Genomic DNA, 23,631 nt, shown 5'->3' with positions numbered 1-23,631 from the left:
TGCTGAAGCAAGTTCTTCTTTTACATTTACCAAAGGAGGTACAGAGGTACACTCGCTTTGGCCTGTCTCTTCTGGCCAATGTACCAGTAGAATGTTTTCCTATTGTTCTTCACGTCCCTCGCCAAGTTCAGTTCCACCTGTGCACTGACTTTCCTGATCCCACGTCTGCAAGTCCAGACAGCATCCCTGTATTCTTCCCAGGTGACATGCCCTTGTCTCCAGACCTTGTCCACACCTTTCTTCTCCCTCAGCATGCCCAGCAGGTCCTTGCCGGGCCATGCCGGTTTCCTATTTCCTCTGCCTACTTTCTTATTCAGAGGGACGGAGAGCTCTTGTGCTCTCAGGAGGGCATCCTTGAAGAACAGCCAGCTCTTCTCAACATCTTTGTTTTTAAAGACAGCATCCCAGGAGATCTCGACCAACAGTCCACTGAACAGCTTCAAGTTCGCTCTTCCAAAGTTCAGGGTCCTTACGCCACTCTTTGCCAGGACCACATCTCTCAAGATCACGAACTCAACCAGAGCGTGATCATTGCAACCCAGGCTGCCTCCAACCTTAACGCCCTTAATGATCTCCTCTGCACTGGTGAGCAGCAGGTCCAGCAACATTTCACTTCTGGTCGGTCTGTCCAATAGCTGGACCAGAAAGTTATCATCAATGCATTCCAGGAGCCTCCTGGACCTCTTGCAGGTTTGTAAAATAAAACAGAAGGGCAGGTAGAAAGGATTAAAACTTCAGAGCTGACTGGCAGAACAAAATTACATCACTTGAGAACAAAAATTAATATAAACAATAAATAAACAAAGAAGAGAGATTTTGAAAGTCTAGCTGGAAATGAAATGTCCATGCCAGTAAAGCAGAACCAACTGATCTGTATTCGTAGTACAGTACTTCTTCTACAACAACTCTAATGAGGCAACAAAAGCGAATTCAGTCAGACAAAACAAATCATACCTGATTAGGTCTGATGTTCTGTAAAGTAACAGTCACATTTGCCTTCAGGTTGCTAATTGTGAGGTTAGCAACACTTGATGATATAACACCGCTGATTAAAGATGCATTCTTCAAGGACAGATCCTAGAACAATAAAAAATAATCAGATTTTAAAATCAAAAAAAACAACGGTAGAGTACAGTTTACACAAGTTCAGGTATTATGTGAAGTGAGTATTGGACAAAAATAATTTCTTTTCAAATAAGGAAATTTAAAAAAATATTTTATGGCCAAAAAACAAGTCAGTTCAGATTTTATTTTTGCTCTAGCATTGAATTTAAACTCTTACGAACAGAGGATCAAAAAGGTACCTGGAACACACTAGTCTTTTTAAAGAAATTGAAAATAATTCTAGAAGCCAAGTCCAGCTCTTCAGGAGGTAAGTTGGTGAGCAGTGATGAAGGAAGTGTAATTGATCCAAGATTATTTAAGTCATGGACTGCATTAGGGCCAAGAGAGATCTGAAAAATAAATGCAAGAATTATGCCTCATTTCTGTCACTAAAGAAAAATTAAATAATGCCTTATATCCAGTTTAGAACTCTGAAATAAGCATCTCTCAAACCACTGCCAGGAACACACTGCTGTTCTCTCACTTCTCTTCTGCTCAAAGGAATAAAAAGCATCTGCAGGCCTGAAAGTAGTGCAACTTCAGTACCAAAGAACAGTTTCAGTACTACTAATGGCTTATGCTAACTTAAGCTATTTCATTCTCTGAGAGGACACAGTGTGCCAGTATTTGTCCACAACTTTCCATCTTTCCTCACGTAAGCCTCCATGGGTTGTACTGTCCAAATCAGAACTTCCTTAACCTGAACAGAAGCTTTTGAGTGAGAGAAAGCATATCCAAACTTTCTAAGCACTTTTTTTCTTGGCAAGACCAACTACTCATGAGTGACAATTGTACGAATGTCATTACTCAAGCAGTGTAGTAAGTTGTTTCCTGGCACTGACAATTTCCTGCAATTAATCTTCTCACATATGTGACAACAGCCCTTGACAAGCACAGACAGGGTAGGTGATTAAATGACTCATGATTCTGGGTTCTTGTGACACATTCCAAGCACTTTGGTATTCTCACTGTGCCCTCTAACAGCTTATTAGCGAAATGCCAGTTTCTACTAACTCAGTTGCTTATTTAGCCCATAACAGAACATTAAAAAAAAATTCTGAAAGATTTCAAAAAGCAAAGTCTTTTTTTCTCTGAAAATAACCTGAATAAAAGATCCTGAACTTTTGACATAAATGCAAAATAAAAGTCATGTTATAAATATAAAGAAGATAAATATTATAACACAAACACTTTAAACATGAACTTAGGAAATTTCATGAAGTTTAGAATTATCATTGTCCTACCTGGAGATCAGATGAATCCTGGACAGCAAAAGACATTTGGTTGGAACGGATGCTATTGGTTTTGACAACTGCCAGAGCCAAGGATGGGGAGGAAAAATCAGCAGACATTGTTGAAAAGTTCAGTTTTAAGCCAATATAATCCACTACTTTTATAATTCTGTTAAGAAAAAGAGATGCTTAGTATTACCAAGCACAAAGTTGCGATTATGGAGCAGCAATCCAAAAACAATGTAAAATGCAACTTACTCTTCTCACTTATTGTGGTTTGAACACAAAAATGTTTTTTTCATAGCATTATATTACAGTACAGCAAGTAACAATATAATAATAGTCCTTTTCTGTGTAAGTAAGTTAAAGAACAAGAAACATTCTCTTTGATTAAGATTATTAAAAAATGAAACATGCTGAGGGTAACTTATGAAGCAGTCAATACAACACACATTTAATCTACTGCCAGATGGACCTACCTGTTAGAAATTTGGGGTGGTAGTTGTTGAGAAGCTGTGAGAACACTGCTAACCTCATTCACCATCCGTTCTACATCTTTTGACTCTACTTTTCCAGCTGCTAAATCTTTTTCTATTTTGGATACAATTTGCTCAGCTGTGGTAACATTAATGGTTGTATATATGGAAGTTGTGTATGTGGTAGCTGACAGTATCTTTCCTGTGACAACAGAAAAGTTGTTCATTTTTGTAAGTATTGTGCTTAACAAATGAAGTAACCAGAAAAATTACAACAGTTTTCTTGAATAAAAAAGCTTACCACAGATACAAGCATGTTACATGAAACACAGCCTTTTTTTTTTCCCCTAACAGCTAGTTTGCAGATAGCAATACTTAAGAGCCTTAGGAAAATATAGAGCAAGGTTTCAAATAGTCACCATTGACCATACTTTATACTGATTATAAAATCACCATAAGTGATGCTAATCTATTATTTAGAATTTTTAGCTACTGGGTGCCTGCAAGAAGGAGGAAATCAGGAGAAAACCAGAAAACCTAACTACTATAGTTAACAAAATATTGTAGCGTGAGGTACCACTCATCATAGCCAGAGGCATCAGAACATGTTCTAAAATGAGTACAGAGATTTTGAAAGTTGTGTCAGGCTTGTCATGGTAATTAGAAGATGATAGCTAAGACACAACCAAAATCTTGTTTAAAAAAACTGAAAGCAAATTCAGTATATGGATTTCAAATTAAAAGATATTTTTTATTTGTCATGTTTACCTGTGCTTCCGTTCGGCAGGCTACCATGGCCACCAGCAGTAGAATGAGGATGAGATGCTGAGACAGAATGTTTGACAGGACTAACAGTAGGGGTTATTGAGAAAGGAGTAAGGGGAAGAACAGGTGCTGTAGTAATGTTTCTGTTATCAGAAATGGGTTGGGTTGAATCTGTAGAAAGAGGAATCTGTGCAAAAGAGCTGGTGGTAGTTTCAAAAGGTGGAATTGCTATTGGAGGTTTGGGAGGAAGCTCAGAAGGGGAAACTGCAGAAGGTTTAGTGAAATTTACAGCAGGAGAAATTATTGTGATAGGTTTGCTAATATATGTAGCATCAGATTTAATTGAGAGAGCAACATTGGAAATAGATTTTGTTGCAGGTATGGAAGAGAGAACTGTAGTGACAGATTTATTAAAAGCTATGGAGGGAAAAGTAGCCATGATTTGCTGAGCAAAAGACTCAGTAGAGGAATATGTAGTGGTATCAGTAGTGGCAGACAAAGAAGTTGTAGTGGTAAAAGTTTCAGAGAGAGGATTTGCAGTGGAAGATGTGGAGAGGGTTTCAGAAAATGAATTTTCTGTGAATGGGGGGATCAGTGGTCTAATTGGGGGTGTTCGTTTTGCAGAAACCACAGTGGGGGAAAGAAAAGCACTAGATTTGAGGGAAGAGAAAGCACTCTTTTTATGAGGAGGAGAATGAGAAGATGGAATCCATATGGGATGAGGCGGCAATTCTATAGTACTGTTAAAAAAAAAGAGCACATAAATACATGTTAAATTTAACATTATTTATATTTTAAAGAAAATTAGCTATAATATAAGAATATATATGAATCACGTGGGCATATTAGTAATATGCATATTTTGAAAGTCATCAGGTCATTTCTCATGCCCTAGTGACAAACAGTACTTCTGTAACATTTTGCGGCTTCATGCATTCTATTTTGCTATAGTTGTTAACTATTAAGTCCACATGATACCCTTTCATTTTGTCTTTTTTGGACATAATTCTGAACTCAAAAGCTTCTGGCACCACAGGAAAAAAAAAACAAAAGAAAAAAGAAAGTGAGGAGAAGGAGGGACAGGAAGGAAAGAGAATGGAACTATACAGGAAGATTGTGCTTGTGCTCGTGGAATCCTTTCCTAGTTATTATATTGCAACATGCAAGTTCATTCTATTTATCGATTACAAAGATAAGGGAATCAGCATGCCAATCTGTTTGTATTTATACTTACTACATTTTTAATTCTTCAGCAGTCAAGGAACAATACCTCAGTGATGAACAGCAGCACTGTTCTGAAATGACAAGGAAGCATTAACATAGTTTGCCATGAAGCATAAAAACTACTTATACCATTAAACAGGTTATTCAAACAAGAGTACATTTTACAGCTTTTTTTTTTTTTTTTTTAAACAACAGTGCATTTTGAATAATCAGTTTTGAGGTTTTTGCTCAATGCTTCAGAAGTTCAGACTTCTCTTTTTAGAGAAACCAGTATGCAAAGCTATATGCTTTGAAACTGAGAGAAAAAGGCATGAGCCACTCCATGCTATCAAAATACAACTAAGAAAACTGAGCTACATTATAAACTTCGAGAAATGCATTTGTGTTTTCCAGTAATGTTACAGACAATACTTTCAAAATCCAAAATGCTTTAACGTAGTCAGCAACTTTATATGTAAAAAAAAAAAAAACAACCCAAAGCTTTCATATACATATCTCCCGCTCCTTCCCCCCAAAAATCAGAAAGTCTGCATTTTTTATGCATTTACATTATTTAAAAAATTTATTTTTATTTAAAATTAAGAGGTTTTTTTTTTTTTTTTTTTTTTTAGGTACTTGGCAGTCAACTAAAAACAGGACAGTTAATCTGTGAGACTGTTTAAAGCGTAACTCACGAATTTTGTCTATTTCTTCTTTCTCTTCTAAACTGCTTATATTCCCTTTCTTATCCAGCTTTATTATGAAATTGCAGTGTGTACTATAATGAGAAGAAAAAGCCTTAGATTCAAGAAATAATTATGTCATTGCAATACATGAATCTAATGACAAATAACAAATCAGAAAAAGCGTTTTTTTCCTAGGCTTTTTCAAATCTGGGGATGTTTCCAAAGCATGTAGAACACTATGTCAGGTTAAAACAAAGAGCAACACATTCATTTGCAGCAGCTTATTTCCTTATTCCTCTACAGACTCTGTCGATTCTTAAATGTGATCCTTCCTAGTCAATGTTAGCCATTAAAGAGTTAGTATATAATAACAATCTCCTTTCTTACTGTAGAGAAACCCCAGAGAGGAATCAGAACACATCTAAGATGACTGTTAGTGTATCCTTGCCTATGGAAACCTAGTGTTCTCTCTTAAGATTTAAAAAAAGTGAGCTTAAATGACTCAAACAGAAAACTACATTTTTTACATTTCATGTTCAGTTACATGAATCCCTATCTAAACGAGCAAACATACAATCAGAATTCTTCCTGAGCAGCTGAAACACATTGGTGAACAAAAAGGGAACACAAAGATGAAGCAAAGTTTCTTTCCAGCTAACAAGAACATGGAATACCAAGCTACTGTCAGTGTATGACACAAAAGTGTGATCTGACTTTCTATCCACTATTATTAGGGGATTTCAATTTTTGTTTGATCCAAAAGCATTAAGATAAATCCTCAAATTCAAGTATATTGGAAGTTCCAGATTTTGTTTCAGAACATACTGTTTTCAAGCCAATCTGTTTAAAGAATCATCTGTTTAGCTGTGAGTAGCAATGAAGTTGACAGAGATTATCTAATTTTAAGGTTTCCAGGATCATCTGTCTAGAGCAGCCTTGCCATTCTGATACTTCAAGCCTTCCAGACTCTGAAACATCTTCTCAGGCTTGTCCAGTCCTGAGCATGACTGGCTTCCCAAACCGAAGAACAGCTTGGGATAAGAACTACTACCTGAAAGGAGGCTGAGACAAAGGAAGGATCAGCCTCTTCTCCCAGGCAACAGCTATAAGGCCTCATCTGGAGTACTGCATCCAGTCCTGGGCTCCCCAGTACAAAAAAGACAGGGATCTCTTGGAAAGAGTCCAGCGGAGGGCCACAAAGATGGTGAAGGGCCTGGAGCATCTCTCCTATGAAGAAAGGCTGAATGAACTGGGTCTGTTTAGCCTTGAGAAAAGAAGACTGAGAGGGGACCTGATCCAGGTCTATAAATATTTAAGGTGTGGGGGGCAGAATGGCGAGGCCAGACTGTTTTCAGTGGTGAGTGGAGACAGGACAAGGGGAAACGGCCGGAAACTGCAGCATAGGAAGTTCTGCACAAATGTGCGCAAGAACTTCTTTACAGTGAGGTGACGGAGCACTGGAACAGGCTGCCCAGGGAGGTGGTGGAGTCTCCTTCTCTGCAGATGTTCAAGACCTGCCTGGATGCCTACCTGTGCGACCTGCTGTAGGGAACCTGCTTTGGCAGGGGGGTTGGACTCGATGATCTCTGGAGGTCCCTTCCAACCCCTACAATTCTGTGGTTCTGTGATTGGACAAGAGGTGACGGCCTCAAGTTGTGCCAGGGAAAGATCAGGATGGGAATTAGAAAAATTTCTTCACAGAAAGAGAGGTGAGGCAGTGGCACAGGATGCCCAAGGAGGTGGTAGAGTCACTGTGCTTGGAGGTGTTCAAGAAACAGATATATGTGCTACTTAGGGACATGGTCATGGTTTAGCAGATAGTGCTGGTGTTAAGTGGACAGTTCAACTAGATGATTATAGAGATCTTTTCCAAACAACAATTCCATGATGTTTGAAGTAATTTCCTCAAAAAGACTTAGTGACTAAGAAGCTGTGTGACCCAGCTAATTTAAAGATGAAGGAGAAATATGGCAGGTAAGTCTGTGTTTCAAAAGAAGATTAATGAAAAGCAAAGCAGTTTGGTAAACAAATAAAGTAGATCATTAATAAGATTAATGGGATCAGAATTTCTTTCCTCATTAGCCTGCTTATATTTGTCCAGCCTGTTTCTCAGACTTGACTTCCTAGACAATTTTTCTCTTGTTACACAGCCATTCATGCTTGATACATCACAGGCTCTTAAATATGTAGTAGCTACTAAATATATGAAATTAAAAAAAAAAAACAAACAACAACAAACCTCTGGTTTTCTGAACTGCATTCCAAAACGGATGACTACAACAACAAGGAAAAATAGAATAAAATTGTTTTGTCAGGAGAAAATAGGACTTATGACACTATCATAAATAAATTGAAAAAAAGTATTCCAAACAGTAAAAACAATTAGTAATCTTACCTCACTCATTTCTTGCAAGGTTTTGTTGAGCTCTGATATTCTGTAACATAAAAAGTTACAATTATGGAGGATTTCTAATTATGTTTTAAAGACAATTACAGCAGTATTATGAAATGAACAAGCAATTACCAAGAAAAAAACCTTTTTTAAAAACGACAACGGTTCTAATATTGTACAAACACTTTAAAAGGATTGAACACCTAAAGAATTGCCTTTTATTAGACACTTTGCAAACTACATTTAAAACTGGCACCACAGATTTTAACATCAATCCACATCCTTACAACCTATTTAAAAGAGCAAAAGATAGATCTTGATGTCTAAATGCTAACTTGCCCTTTGGAACAAAATTGCCCATTTAGAACAAAATTTTGAACTTACACTGAAAGCAAATCAGTAGGAGTTATGGCTTTCTAAAAAACCAAACCAAAACAAAACCAAAAAGCAAAAAAAAAAAAAAAAAAAGGGCCACAACATGGTCTTGATTTACAAAGGGAGTTTTTGGAATAGCAGTAAAGACATTCTCTGGAAAGCAGTATGAATATTAAGCATGCAAAAAGGTAAGCAGAATCACAGCTATGGGACACAACCTAGATAAAGACTTAGATTCCTCTGGAAAGAAGGGAAGTGCATATTTTAGAAAGACTGTGAAAGAAAAAAAGTTATAGTGAAATAAATATTGATTTAACTCCATAAATCAGAAAAACTTAGAACCCTAAAAGTTCTCTTAGTAAAATTTCTTAAAGAGACAGACTAAATCTCTGAAATTAAGACAATTTATTCATGAAGAGCAACAGTCAAATTGACCTACTCAATAATCCACAGTTCACATTCTCAGGTACCGCTACTATTATTATCGTCTTAATCATTATCATTATTATTATTACTGAGATCATCAGCTTATAAACAAGGCATTCAGGCCTTGTTAAAGCCCAATGAACCTGAAGGACCTGAAATGTAATCAGTAAACATAGTATTTCTTTAAACAAACTCCAGGGGTATATAAAACAAAATGAAGACTGTTCTAATCAATACAAACTTTGTGTTAAAGAAAAATAGTTCACATTTCCTGACATTTCTAAATTATCAAGTACAGGAATAATGCAAAGTGAAGAGTCTGCTAATTACATGAAAAGTCTTAATGTTTTTGAAATATGGCAAAGATTTCAAGTTTACCTCAGTTCTTGTAAGGTTGAGGCTGGAATTGGAATAAAGCCTGAAACTTGATTGTCAACGGTTTTGTTATTAATCTGTTAGAAAGAAAGATACCAATGCTAAATAAAACAAGTGAACTTTAGCATTAGAATAAACTCACATTCACCTCACTCATTTAAACAGAAACACATTTGGAAAGCCCAAAGAAAATCTGCACCCTTTCCCATAAATACACTTCAGTTTATATTTATTATGCCTGTGTTGTCACAACTTAAGGAATTGCTTCATCTAGAATACACCTAATTTAAGGGTTCAACTTGTGAATGATAAAGGAAAGAGGATAGCGACCTCACCACACATCACACTGGAGAAACAGGAAGTTGGCTCAATCTGCAATAGCAATCTTAGACCAGAAACTGAATAAACTTTCAACTAAAGTGATAGTGCAGCAATTGGACAAGCTACATAAATGCTGTAACAAAAATAGTCTCCCAGTAGAATCCTGGGAGTTAGAGCCAAGAACTGAGGAGAAACACATATGTCTGCTCTTGCCTCTAGGATGGAGAGAGTACAAAGGTTGATCTAAAAGTCCTTTATAGACCTGCATTCTTATACTTTGTTTTCCACCATTACCTGTTATTTCTACATTTAAAGCAGTGAGCATCTTAATGAAAACATCATCTAACAGTTATGGTATTCACATTACCACAGAAATATTCTGTTAAAAGTAAAACAGCTTCCAGAGACAGAAATCTACTTCTTCTAATAGCTGTAGACATAATGTTCAATACAGCAGGATGGTTTCAGGAGATGTTATCACTACGGAAACAGAATACAACACAGATGTGGCTCTTGCTTTCGAGATACTGGGGCCTACCCCTGCCCAAACTCACTGCTCAGTTGAGTTGCAGTGGCTCTCTGTGGTGACTGCTGACAACTATCAGGCTTGCAAAGATTGACATGTAAAATCATAGACTGAGTGTAGACACAGATGTAGAAGAGAAAGGTACAAGGAACCATTAACAAGCTCCTTTGTTTCCCATCCACAACAACCGAATAGTCTTAACTGCCACCAGAAAGATGCCCTATTTCAGAGTGTCTCAACATGGATTAGTTTCAGGGTGCAATCTAACCTAATTTATGCTCAAACTGTCAATATCTAATGATGCTAGCTTTCTCAATTACCTCAATTCATCTCCAAGGAATTTAGTTGTAGCTAGGCTGTTTAGACCGCTCTGCATACTTCCCAGGTTTACCTCCCTCTTTTCAGTGATTAAATAGAGAATAACGACCCTTGCTATAGTAAGTTTACTTTCTTACACTTATAAACAAGTGTTGTGTGTCTAAATTTTAAGAGAGAGTATTACTGTACGTAAATTAAACCATAAATACTATAATAAGAATCATGTTATGATACTAAGCATCTTATGCAATTTAGGCACAGACAAAGAAACTGATTTCAACCTTCCTTTTAAAAAAGTTTTACAAGAGAAAACACTTACTACTTCTATATTTAATGATGTGTTACTTTCTTCTTTTGGATGAAGTTCTACCTTGCCCACATAGAACACTAAAACCAAAACAAATAAAGGTATAAGAAAATAAAAACTTAACATGGCGTAACTTCGTGATGTAAAATAACTTGAGAATTAAAAAAACAACAACACAGTCTTATGTTAGAATGCAAGGGAAATAAGAACACTTAAAATAGCTTTTTGGAACACTCAGTGTTTTTGCAATAGTTCTATCTCTTCTCTCACTGTTTCCGTAAATAAACTAGACTCATACCCGTCTCTGAACTTCACTGTTCTCTGTATTTTTTGAGTGTTTTGAGTTTTTACAGTAATAACTCTAAACAGTATCTCAACATCTGTTCCTGATACAGAATTACATTTCATAAGGCACACACTAATAGCATACTACTTTATTGTTTTCTCAGTTCCGTAATTCTTATAATCGGTTGCACATACTTTGATAAGGATCAAAAATCTACATATTGAATAGTATTTTTAAATTAAAGAGCACATTTTAATTTATTTTTTTTTTAAAGCTGCACAGAGTTAGCTTGTATATGGCAATTAAAGGTTGCCTCATTACACAGAAAACAGTTTGGCATGATTTTTATAAAAAGAAAGGAAAATCACTGACCTGAATAATTACAGACAGATGATACATTGCATAAAATGGTTTCTCCAGCTATATTTTGGAGGGAAAAAAATCTAATGAGTAAAAGAGCTGCACTTAAATCCAAAACTGACAAACACATTTTGCAATCATTTCCCCGTTTCTTGTTTTAAATGTAAACTTCTTTACATTACACACACTACCTTGGCTACACTTCTCTTGGGCACTCACCATGACATTATCTAAGACCCAGTATTCATAGTGAGACACGTTGGCTTTCATTAATTAATTCTGAGTAATTTTTTGCAGCTGTTTCTCCAGATCTATGTACAGGTAGTCTCTGGTTGGTTTTTTTTGTTTGTTTGTTTGTTTGTTTGTTTTTGCTGTTGTTTTGTTGTCTTTTTAAGTCAGTTTGGTGACCATACACAGTTGTACACATGACAATATGCAACATAATTAAGTTACTAATATATAGGTAAGACTGTATTCTAGTAGGAATGCACATCTGCTTTTTAATAATTTTCTATTGTGTGGTTATTTTCCAAAATTAATTTTAGCAATTCTTTCTAATGAATACAACCAAGATAGTCAAGTTCTAAACTCTCATTGCAACTTTCCAGATGTAAGTACAGTATTTTAGATTAAGAATATAGACTGGCTCCATAAGCAAAAAACAAATGCTATTTTCTCTGCTGTTATCATTATCTAGTTGCAAATGAGATGAAAAATTTTCTTTCCCTTTTCACTTTTACCATTCCTGTGGCGCAAATACTTGCTTACTTTAACTTAATTTTCATCATTTTTATCACCATCAACAATCAGCAATCAGAAGGTATGGATTGCAAGCAGCATGCAATATTCAAAACATTTGAAAAAAAATTATTAATAATATAAATTTGCCTTCCATTTTGTGCTGGGAGCTGCCGGAGAAGCAGTAATGAAAAATGTATCAACACTTTTATTAAAAAATGCACAAAGAAATAAAATATTCACAAAGAACTAAATTTGACAAAATTCAATTCATTACATGAAGGACAGTAACATTTATAAAAACCCAACACATAAAACAAGCACCACAAAAAACAAGCAGCAAGGTCAACTCGATTTTGTTTACAACCACTTGTGTTGCTGAGGATCTTGCTTAGGATCTCTACAAGCCACCAAAATGCACAAAATAATTAAGGTACTTGGAGGTAAAAGAGCAATCAAAAATTGCTACTGTTTCCAGCCTCCAAAGATCATCATATAACATAGCTGCAAACCTCTTGCAGGCCATCTTCATACAGTCAAATTATGCTAGTTGGTATGGCTGCACGTCAACTATTCTATCATTTACTCTGTCTCAGTGTAAATACACTCCAGCTTAACTCAGCACACTCCTACAGACTGGATTTGCCCTGAGAACATCATGTCTGGGTTCAGATTGCTCCAATCTGCTTAAAAGCATGATGACGTTTTTTTTAATAGAACACATAGGTCCTGAAAATTTCTGATATCTTTGTGACTCTTCACATCACTGTTCTGATACAATAACCAAACTTTCCTATGTGTGGATGTCTAGGCAAGCACAAGTAATTCTAAGAAACACAGAAGAGTGTCAGTGGTGATGTATGAATCCTACCTGGTGCTACAGTGGAGTAATAGACAGTGAGGTCAGGAATTTCTGTTTAAAAGAAAAATAAAATTAAGCTTTCTCATTTTTATTTAAAAAGATCATGAAATATGAGTGATAAAAGCAATTTCCAGATTCCACTTAGTCTGTCTTCCCAGAAGTGTAAATACATGACTATTTATAAGGGAATTCATGGGACATGAAAAAACAGCACTGAGATACACCCAATCAGATAGATATTTATGTCCCTATCTGAGCCAGTTACTCTAGCCTCCATATTATTTTCAGTTGAGTGCTGCTTTTTAGGCATGATTTCCATTTGGCCTGTTCTATGTGGGTACTTCAAGTGTTCATGTTCTAAAAATGTATTTCTCTCCATCAAATATGACAAATAGCAGGTTATCTTACTCAGATACAGACATGCAGACCCCTGTGCTGATAAAGGATGAATCGACTTGTCTTCAAATGGACAGATCAGGAAACAAGGTGCAGCGAATTCTCCCAATGGAAGCTTACTGATGCTATTTAGCAACTCATTGCAAGAACATACATTTAACATAACATAAATTTATATTACATGCAATAAATTGTGTTAATCATATAAAATATATTATATACAATAAATTATTAAATTATAAATTACGCATATAAGTTTATATACATAATTTAAGTGTTTTTAAGGAATCTTGTAGAGGTTTGAGTTTTGTAAAATTCTTTAAATACTATCATGAAGTATAAAAAACATTCCATCTACAGATGTACCAAAAACTTCTATACCTGCCCAGTTTGGGCTTCTGTATACACTGCAACATTCTGCGTAAAAAAATATAACAGCTTTCAGCTAATACAATGCATTTTGAAACCCTACCACTCATGGAGACTTAAAATACAGACTGGAGACAACTGCATTTTAAGACAGTTTAAGTAAAGAATTTGGACTAAACAAGTCTCAATTTAAAAAAATATTAAAAAGCAAACTTTCATGAACGCAACACGTTTCCCTTCAGATGTGACTGCACTCGCGCTAACTCTCACCTGTGCTTTCTGCAGCATCATCTGAAGTCATCTCTGAAGAAGAAAAGTCAGTGGCATTAAAAACCATAAAATAAAAATCTAAACAACTAAAAATCTAAAAAAAAATCTAAATCTAACTAAATCTAAGTAAGAGAAACATTAATAAAATCTTGCCTGAGGGACTAATAGGATAGGTGACAAAAGTAACAATAGAGGATTCTGGAAGAAAAGAAAAAAGATATTAATGTAGTATTTTATTTCTGTGTATTTTGGAGAAAGAAGCAGAATGCAACACTTCCACCAGGAACTGAATTTTAAAGATCTAAATTGCCTTTTAGGAATAACTTTTGTGCCCATTACAAACAGCTGACATTAATTTGACCATCTCAGTAAGCATATGAATGCAAAAAGCTAATAACAGAGTTCCTTGAGATAGCTTCCTTTTATTGGCTTCATTCTTTTGGAAGAGGCAGATCAGTTTCACGTATCTAATTCCTCAGCCCAAAGGCTGAGTTCCTGCATGAACTTGTAACACGCAGAAGCAGGGATGATATGCTGGGAAAAGTGTCTCCAAGGAAGCTATTTTTGCAGAAACCATGTATAAATACACTAGCGTGAGGTGATAAATACTTTAAGTGAATGGGAAAAGGGAAAGTAGGGAGAAAGAAGGAAATTAGGAGAACAGAAGAAAATTTAATGATTGCTCAGGATGTGCTTAGAAAGCAGATTTTAAGTGTCAGTGCAGGAATATAAAGTGGTTCAAGGATCACTTTCATCATTCCAGTAAGACAACTAAGTGACTTTTTAAAAACAGTTGTTTCATAACAGCTGGAAATTATGCTTTCTGAACTTCTTTGCTAAAAGCATCACTGCCATTGCTAGAATCAAAATCTCAAGTATGAAAAAAAAATTTCTACTGGATTAGCCATTCCAAGACTTTTCAGATGTGCTCTGTTAATTCCATACCAGAATAAAAGCTAAGTATACTTAGTTCTTAAGTGACAGTCCCAAAGACAACAGCAAGTAAAAAAGCAGCCAAAACATAAGGAAACAAAATGAAAACTAAATATTGACTTCATCTGCATTATTCAGATTGATACTATAAATACTGAATTGGCTGTAGTTGTTAAAGATGAATCATTCCTAGAAAATGATTGTATCTGTAACAGTAAAAAAAGTGTTGTGTGTTTGTGTCTATTGTTCCTTTTCTCTAGAGCACAATATGTCAGCATACTTCAAGGAAAAATGTAGTGGACTCTTCCCATTTATATACAGTCTTTGTTATATTCCACAATATTTTCCTTCTAAAAATGTTGTCATGATGATGTTCATCACCTCCGATCCTGAAAGTTAAATGATGTACACACATCTTGTAGAGTGGGAAGAGACATATGGGAGCTTTACTCATTACAGTGTTCCCCCTCTGCCATCTCTGCAACTGTTCACTGGACAAAAGGCTTTTCATCAAGCAACTCACATCTACCCCAACCTCAATCAACACTGACAAAAGTCATGAGTAATCCAATGAGGGCTGCTATTTCAATACAAAGTAGAATGAAGCAAATAAAGACAAAAAGTAATAATAAAAAAGAAAACACTACATGTTGGACTTCATTTGCACTGCAACTTTTCTGCATTACCCCAGGTAAAAGAAGAGACTGATCTAATAGGAAATAATAGACACTATGGTAGTAATCAGTAAAATCTTGATGTTCTTACCAGAAGTGGATGTTGCAGTTGATGATTCTGAATGCACAGTTTTTGTTTAAGACAGAAAAAAGAGAAAAAAACACCAGGAACACAGATTAGCAAACAGATATAGTAGATCAGATACATACATAACCATCCTCAGCAGCTTTTCCTTATATTCCCCAAAAGTTAACTGTGTTCACCAGAAGAGGGCAACACCTGCTTGTCAGAACAAATCCAGGTTGGAAAAAGGATAGATGTAAAAATCTCTGACAAAACAAACTCATACACATTTGAAGTTTAAATACAATTCAACTAAAGATTATTTCTTCTCAATAAATACTGGACAGTTTGCACTGTGTAATGTTAAGAAAACAAAGATTGTTGTCCCAAAAAAATACAGCTAGCCCCAAAGCCACATGCCTACCCTGAGCGTGTTGCTAATTCTGGGAATGGGAATCAAACGCATAATGCTGCACATGGGTTATTAAGAACCCTTCTGAGACATCACACAGCAACACTGAGAATTGCTGTTTAGAATTCATCCCATACACAATCATTCTCCTTTCAATTCTGAAAAAAGCAGCATCACAAAACATCAATTTGTTCCAAGTTTGAACCTCTGATCTTGATAGGAGTCAGACAATTATTTATATAGCAAACTACAGCAAACTAGCTACTAAATGTTTGATGTTGTCAGAGCGAACATTTGGATCAAAAAGAAATTAAGTGATTTGTTATCTGGTGCACGACTTTGCAAAAACTGAAGCAGGCCTACTAGATAGGTTGGTATTTCACCTTCCTTCAGTCAGCGTAACTAACTCCTCTGGTTTTCTTCTTATAAATCAGTGCTCACCTGCAGGTCTGGTGGTTTCCTCTGTAACTGACAAAAAATAGAAACAATTAGGTGACACAGCTAAGAGTAGAGACTTTTGCAACAGAAAGCAAAATCAAACTAAAAAGAATATGTCTCTCCTAAAAAAAACCAAACAAACAAACACACAAAAAAACCCAACAACAACGACAAAAAAAAAATAATAAAAGGTAACTTAAGAAACCCAACACTGCCAAATCAAAGCAGAAGGCATTTAGCATATTCATTCTCCCTAAGGATTCCACGGCCAGACTTTCAAATTACAGTTTGGTCCTAAGAGTAAACAGTTAAATCATTAGAGAATATTTTTTTACTTAGTTAAGCAGGTCTTCAAGTTGCAGAAGAAGAATTAAAATCCCTCAGCTGTCTCCTATCATTCTATTTGGAAGATAAAATTTTCCTGCTCAGAATAGAGAAAGCACAGAGAAAAATATCACATGACAGATCGTGTGTTCAACCTGCCCTCATTAAGCTTAGCCCCTTCTGAGAGGAGTCTCTAAAAAGGAAACTTCTAAATGTCAGAGAAAGATAAGAGAGTGGAAATACCACATTCTTCTGTGACACTACTCACCTACTTCCTAGTTCATTCTTACCTTAAGGATGCACTTTTTGCACATTTGGGAACCTGCTAGCTTCCCGTCATTAACAAAATCTCTCACTTAAATTCACGCTGGCTCATGGAACTCCTTTGTACCCATTTCTTTTCTTTTTTTCTTTTTCTTTTTTTTCTTTTTTCACTTGGCTTATCGCTTGTGTATTTATGGGAGTCACAGATTAGTCTGTGTTTTCCCACTGCCTCTCCACTTCCAGTGTAAAAACAAAGTAGAGCAAATAGCAGCAACCAAAAACGCTATGCACAACCATGCTTTGGTAAAGCTGTTTTTTTTTTGTAAAATGTGGGGAAATAAAATGCTGGTGAATTATTCACGAAATGAGTTTTTACTAACACAGTAAGAAGCAAAGAAATAAAGCAAGCAGGGAGTGGGAGAAGTGGGTAAGACAGAAATGCTACATTACAAACTCATTCATAAAGTGCACAGAATATACTTTGAGAGTACATCTACATTACATAGATGCTCACACTCCCTACAGCCACACTACCAAAGAGCATCTAAACAAGAAGTAGGCAAACACTGCTAGAACTGACATGGCTCTGATAGACCTGTCTCACACAACATCAGAGTCTCTAAATTGGAGAGACACAGATTTGATGGACGGCCCACTCTGTGAATAAGGAACTAGTTGGATGGTCACAATCAGAGTGCTGTAGACAAAAGCACATTGTCCAGGGGGAGAACAGTGACAAATGGCAACCCTTGTGAGTCTGTACTGGCACAGGTACTATTTTAGATCTTCATCAGCAACACAGGCAGAAAGAACGACTGCACTCTCAGCAAGTTTACAGATGATGCCAAGCTGGCGACGTCAATATAATGGAGGAAGCAATACCATCCAAAAGGACCATGACATGCTTGAGAAATGTGCAAACCTCATGAAGTTCAACTTGACAAGGTCAAGTGCAAGATCCTCCATCTGGGTTGTGGCAATCACAAACACGAATACAGACTGGATGATGAGTGGACTGAGAACAGCTCTGCCTGTGGCAAACCAGTACCTAAAAGAGCCTACTTGAAAGATGGAGACAGACTCTTCATCAAGGAGCAAACTGATTGGACAAATGCTGATGGCTTTAAACTACAAGAGCACAGATTTATATATAGATGTTAGGAAGGAGTTATTTGCTCAGAGGGTGTTGAGGCACTGGAATAGGAAGAGATTGTATCTCTTCCTATTTTACAGATGGGCTCAGTGACTGAGGTGTGGATATGACAATTGAAGCCACCAGTCTTGTCTTAATTAATGGTTAGCATTTCATGCAAAAGCCCTTCCTTCCAACCAAAAAAGCCCTGGAGAAAATAAAATTTTCAAAAGGAACCCACCTCTTGAAGTATGTATCATCTCATAGCAAAGGCCAGCACACAGTTTCTGCCCACTAAAAAAAAAAAAAATCTACCTGGAGAATCTGATCTTAAGGTCATTCTCAGATACTCTTGAAGAGTCAGTTTAGACATAGTCACTACAGACAAACTGCTTCTCCCATCCTCTATGTGCCTTCAACCTGCTTTGCAGATTTTGAGAGTACAAGTAATATCTTGAGGTGGATAAGAAAAGCTGTCCAATTACGTTTAGTACTGTAGGATAATCAGTAAGACAGCAAATTCTAAAGCCATCGAAAGCTTTGTAGTTACAAATTCAGTGGTATGAGAGGCAAAATAAGCTAAACGCAAGCCATGAGCCTGGAGCTGGCAAATGCATCAAGTGATGGTGGCATGCATAGTCTGGGACTTCTCTTGGTCACATATCTAACCACAACTTCTCTTACAGCACCGTATTCACATGCCTATTGTAGCTATAGATTATCTGTAAGGAAGACTTGTTATAGAAAAAGGTGCAATACTAAGTTCACTAGCCAAGTATTTCATCAGAATGCCTTCAAATGCTGAAAGTTAGAGGAGAAGTACCTGTGATATATTATTCAATTTCACATACATTTGACCAGTGTTCCTATGTAGTCCTTAAGTGTTAGAAAAGAATGTGCATATAGCCTATTTGGAGAAGAACTTAAGTCCAATCCAAAGTATCCCTAAAGATGACATGAAAAAAGGAAAATAAAATCACCAAAATGTGTGCTAGCCACAAAACCAAAAAGAACATTAATTTCCCTTGGATTGATCTCTAAAGATGAGAACAAGAAAATCCTGAAGCGCATAGAATTTGATTTTACTTTCTTAGTGCATTTTTATCTGCAACACTGTTGGTCTAGGATCATCAAACCAACACACTAAATAGTCTATCCCAAACAAAACATTCCATACTGTAGGGATACTTTTCTACATTTTCTGTAATAGGGAACATTTGCTGAGGATGCAAAAAATTAGAACATAAATAATGTTAAAAATAACAAAAATTTAAAAACACATACAAAATAACATTATTCAGCACTATTCTTTGCTTTTGCTGCAAGAAAGACAGAAGGTCTTGCCCCTTGCACAAGAATCAGGTGTTTCTACAAGAAAAAGCATCTCCATTAAGTAAGCACCAGATTCTGTTACAAACACAGATCTCTAAAAACAAAAGCAGCAAGTCACTTGCTGTCTTCATATAACTTTGCACTGCTCTAACACAAACAGATAGCTGAGTAAAGACTGGGAGTCATACATGTACAGCAGAGGAAACTGCTCCGGTGGTATGAACTTTTATCAACTCATACCATATCAATAAGGTTATCAACTCATACCATTGCTCCATTAGACAGCTACAGAAATTTTACCTGATAACCAACATTATTTGTGTTGTAACAAGCATTATTTCCCATAATGACCTTTTTGGTAATGGGAATCAGCATAACTTTAGCATCTCTGGTCTGCTAGGAGACTAAATTCATTAATAACAGTACTCAAGGTGATGTTCACAAACTAATGTAGCTCCAACAGCACTGAACCTGTAAGCATTAGGACCTGTGAGCTGAGTCTGTAAGTCAGACACTGTAGACGATTCCTGGAAAGACGCACTTCAGGGCCCTGTTCACAACAGCCAATAGCCCCTAGTCCTTTTTGGAAGTAAGTATTTACCCTTGGATTACAGGCCCCAGCTCTAATTGCCATCTAACAGATGACCTCTGTTTTTTGAATTCTAACACCAGGATTGCTTCTTTTCAAAACTAAAGAGGAAATTCACCTCTTAAAGGAAAGTTTAGACAGAAAAAAGACTAATGTTTTGTGTTGTCTAGAAAGTAGCCTTGTGCTTACAGCATTCTTTAGCATTAGAGATATCAACCTACATGGAACAGTCCCTACATGTCTCATTCAAGCTGTCCCAACAAAGTAGAATTCAAAAATCAACTCAGCCAAAGGGAGGGAAAGGAGAAAGCAGCTTTGTACCACAGTGGTCAAGATAGGAAGGGCAAGATTTGGGATCTGGTTCTCACACCATGGGCACAGTCATTCAAGACATGCTTTTTGTTCATTATTAGAAACAAGAGAAAGCCCTTAAAAGATGCACAATGTACAATTATTCACCTACAATAGGAATAATGAAAATATCCTTTTCTTCTCCCTAACTCCAATCTAACTTACAGTCAGTACACCCTAAATTTTTGGAAAGGCAACACCCTCTCTGATTCACCTGTCTTCAGGCAGCCCCTCCACCAGAAGTAAATCACTTTTTCCAGGGTGGAGGACTGAGAAGCAGCTAGAACCTGGCTGCAGATAACAACATTTTGTAAGAACTAAGCTACTGGCAGCTGTTTCTTGCTCCCCTATCTCAGGGGAACAGTGTTATAGATGACTAATACTGTTTTACCTAATATTCCGTGATCTCCTTTAAATTTTTGCAGAAACCATCCTTGAGCACACCCAAGACAGCAACTAGACTGTTTTCTTGGGATAAGCAGAAAAAAATTTGAACTGCCAAGAAATGGATCCTCCACATAGACACCCATTCTGCCCTGTCTGCTGCACAGAGGAGCAGGGATGGAACAGCACAAAGGGTCACATCTGCTGCCCTATGTCTCTCGGACTCTCATCTCTTGATGAGAGAATGCAAGAGACAGTTTGTTGCAGTCAGATCCAGACACAAAACAGGCAGGAAATACTAAACCTAGTCACCAGCAGAAGTACAGACTACACAGGACTACAGGATGAGGAGAAATGGCTTTAAACTGGAAGAAGGTAGATTTAGACTAGGTCTTAGCAAGAAATTCTTTACTGTGAGAGTGGTGAGACACTGGAACAGGTTGCCCAGTGAGGTTGTGGAGGCCCCCACCCTGTAGGCATTCAAGGCCAGGCTGGATGGGGCTTTGAGCAACCTGCTCTAGATGGAGGTGTCCATGGCTATAGCAGTGGGGTTGGAATTAGATGACCTTAAAGTCCCTTCCAACCCAAATTATTCTATAATTTTATATATAATAGGCAGAAAAATGTACACTTACGTGTTCTAGGGCACAATGGTAGAATTTTGAAATAATACGAAATAAAGTGCTTCAAGTTACACTTGTTTTAAATTTCAAGTGTGCCAAAAATGAGAATAGTTTATGTTTTCATACAGAGGCACCCTTAACCACATCACATCTCCCAAAGAGATCAAGAGCAGAATGCAAATGAAAGAATCCCAAGGGGCACCGTGGTGGCTAGATAATAATGTCTCTGCAGGTGGCAGGACTTGGCCGATAACACAGAATGACCTTAGATAACCAAGACCACCTATTTCTGAGAAGATCAGTTCTGACTTACAAATACACACAAACGTATCACGAAAGTAGTACAAACCAGATTTTTTAAGTAAGATGTGGTAGCAAACTTTGTGCTGAAAGTTTTTCCATTAAAGAAATTCAATTGATTCAGGCAGATTCGCAGAAGTGATTCGCACGGCAGATTTCAATCAGAAATGGGAAAGACAAAACGTATGTTCCAAATGGATACACAGTATCATCTTCCAGCTTAAAAATTAAAACATTTCACACTCAAGTGTCAATTCCACTTGAAAATAAATCCTCTTCTAAAACGTTATCAGAGGCTACAGTGCTCATGTATTCTGTTAGTCACCAGTACTGGGTAGCAATGACCCTTCATTTATATTCAGTGTTACTAAGATAACAGCTGCATGAAAACACTTCTCATGAACCTACTCCTGAACAAAACCAAGTGTAGTAGCTTCAACAACAAAATATCAACTGCTAATATCCTACAGTCTTCTATTTACAGAAGCAGACACCTAGAAACAGTGAATGTGCTTCTTCACATCAGGCTCTGTCACTTTGGCCAGTTCACTCCTGTAACCTTAAGAGAAAATTCATGTGCGCTGTTTTTAACTCAGCTTTGATGTTACACAGGTTTTTACGGAAACATGCTTACAATACAGGTTTTGCCAAGCTCTGTTTGTACAAAGATGTGTATCAGAGGCTGAGATGAACCAGAATCTCTTCCCTTGTAGGCTAATTTCCAAAACGCTCCTTCTATTCATACAAAAGAAGACTGAGGCAATGAAAGCAAAGAAATGGGAGGTCAAACACACATTCTGTTAATATGTACAAAGTAGAGCAATATGTGACTCATCAAACAGGCACTCCATAGTTATGTATTCCACATCTTGCCCCACCCCCTTCAGATCTATTTATTTAAGAGCTTCCTTTAAGAGCTTCTAAAGGTTTCTATAGCATTGTACCCTTACAGTTCTTTAAAAATATATGCACTGGTGAAAGTAACATCTTTTTACATCTTTAGCTTTCATTACTTGCTCGGTGAACATAATAACACAGACCAAAGTTTTGGTACTCAACAGACTAGGATGTAGACTGGATGAGTGGCAGCTACATTTCAATCTTCTTCCTGAAGAGGTAAAGCCTTAGAACTCCACCTTTCCTTCTAGGAAAGCTGATTTTGCCATCAGTAGAGTACACAACTCAAGAAATCTTTAAAAGAGATTGCATGAGTCTAAATCACACCTCTGGTTATTCATATCTCCAAATTAGAACAGTCCACATTGAAGTTTTCCACAACCTTGAGTGTGCACACAGGGCACTGATGACTTCCCAACAATATTAAATGACTTTGTTCCCTCAAGTCTGAAAACCTCCTACAGCAACATCGCAGCAGGTCCATCCATACAGGGAGTGTAAGGATTCAAGGAAAAGAAGGGACAACACCTTAATCTTGAAGACTGGACAAGACAGTCTAGAAAAATTAAGATGTCACCATCTAACACTGTATTGTATTCATGCAAAAAAATTCAACTTAAAGTAATAGGCTCTGGATTTCTGCTAAAAGTTAGGGCATCAAAATTTAAGGCATTGATGTCACATCACAAATGAAGTGACAGAACTTTAATTCCAGTGACACTATTTCTAATTATTCTGTAAATCATATATTCGACTTACTCTTTGAAACTTGTAAAAGGTCATCTCTGTCATCTTTGTGCTCCTTGCATAAATGCACAGTGTAACAGTTTGGATATTTATATTTTAATAAAGAATGCTACTGTTTAATATGTAACTGAAATGATTAATGTTTAAACAGTAAATTTCTTCAGTTGTCAAGTTACCACTAAAGGTCCCATGCAAAAAATGACAACAGAAGAGCTTTTGCCCTTGTATTCTCTGATGTCAGAGAATATGACTTACTTTTTCTTGGATTATGTGGAAAACAATAACATCCACAATAACTGTCCACGTTAAAATCTGTAGTTAAATAGGAATAATTAGTCAAGTAGTAAGACAAATTACTCTTTGAATTTGGCACATGGAAG

At 36.6% G+C, this 23,631-nt stretch overlaps 1 protein-coding gene across 2 annotated transcripts in view; it reads right to left on the bottom strand.

Moving 5' to 3' along the window:
* ADGRG2 (adhesion G protein-coupled receptor G2) overlaps positions 1-23,631 on the bottom strand; it is a 54,239-nt gene that overhangs the window by 12,477 nt on the left and 18,131 nt on the right. For both annotated transcript variants that reach the window (XM_042810856.1, XM_042810857.1), the window contains exons 4-19: positions 16,312-16,338; positions 15,486-15,512; positions 13,788-13,820; positions 12,762-12,803; positions 11,165-11,212; positions 10,519-10,586; positions 9,038-9,111; positions 7,862-7,901; positions 7,706-7,740; positions 5,476-5,558; positions 4,812-4,872; positions 3,581-4,317; positions 2,816-3,014; positions 2,349-2,505; positions 1,305-1,454; positions 955-1,077 (exon numbers count right to left, since the gene is read on the bottom strand). In XM_042810856.1, the coding sequence (XP_042666790.1) occupies positions 955-1,077; positions 1,305-1,454; positions 2,349-2,505; positions 2,816-3,014; positions 3,581-4,317; positions 4,812-4,872; positions 5,476-5,558; positions 7,706-7,740; positions 7,862-7,901; positions 9,038-9,111; positions 10,519-10,586; positions 11,165-11,212; positions 12,762-12,803; positions 13,788-13,820; positions 15,486-15,512; positions 16,312-16,338 (1,904 nt within the window). The remainder of the gene's footprint in view (positions 1-954; positions 1,078-1,304; positions 1,455-2,348; positions 2,506-2,815; positions 3,015-3,580; positions 4,318-4,811; positions 4,873-5,475; positions 5,559-7,705; positions 7,741-7,861; positions 7,902-9,037; positions 9,112-10,518; positions 10,587-11,164; positions 11,213-12,761; positions 12,804-13,787; positions 13,821-15,485; positions 15,513-16,311; positions 16,339-23,631) is intronic.

The sequence above is a fragment of the Centrocercus urophasianus genome, unplaced genomic scaffold, assembly GCF_019232065.1.
Source record: "Centrocercus urophasianus isolate 14NV4802_14NV808 unplaced genomic scaffold, USGS_Curo_1.0 seq_12, whole genome shotgun sequence".
NCBI classification, from domain to species: Eukaryota; Metazoa; Chordata; class Aves; order Galliformes; family Phasianidae; genus Centrocercus; species Centrocercus urophasianus.
This window is presented reverse-complemented; position numbering and strand designations above follow the sequence as displayed.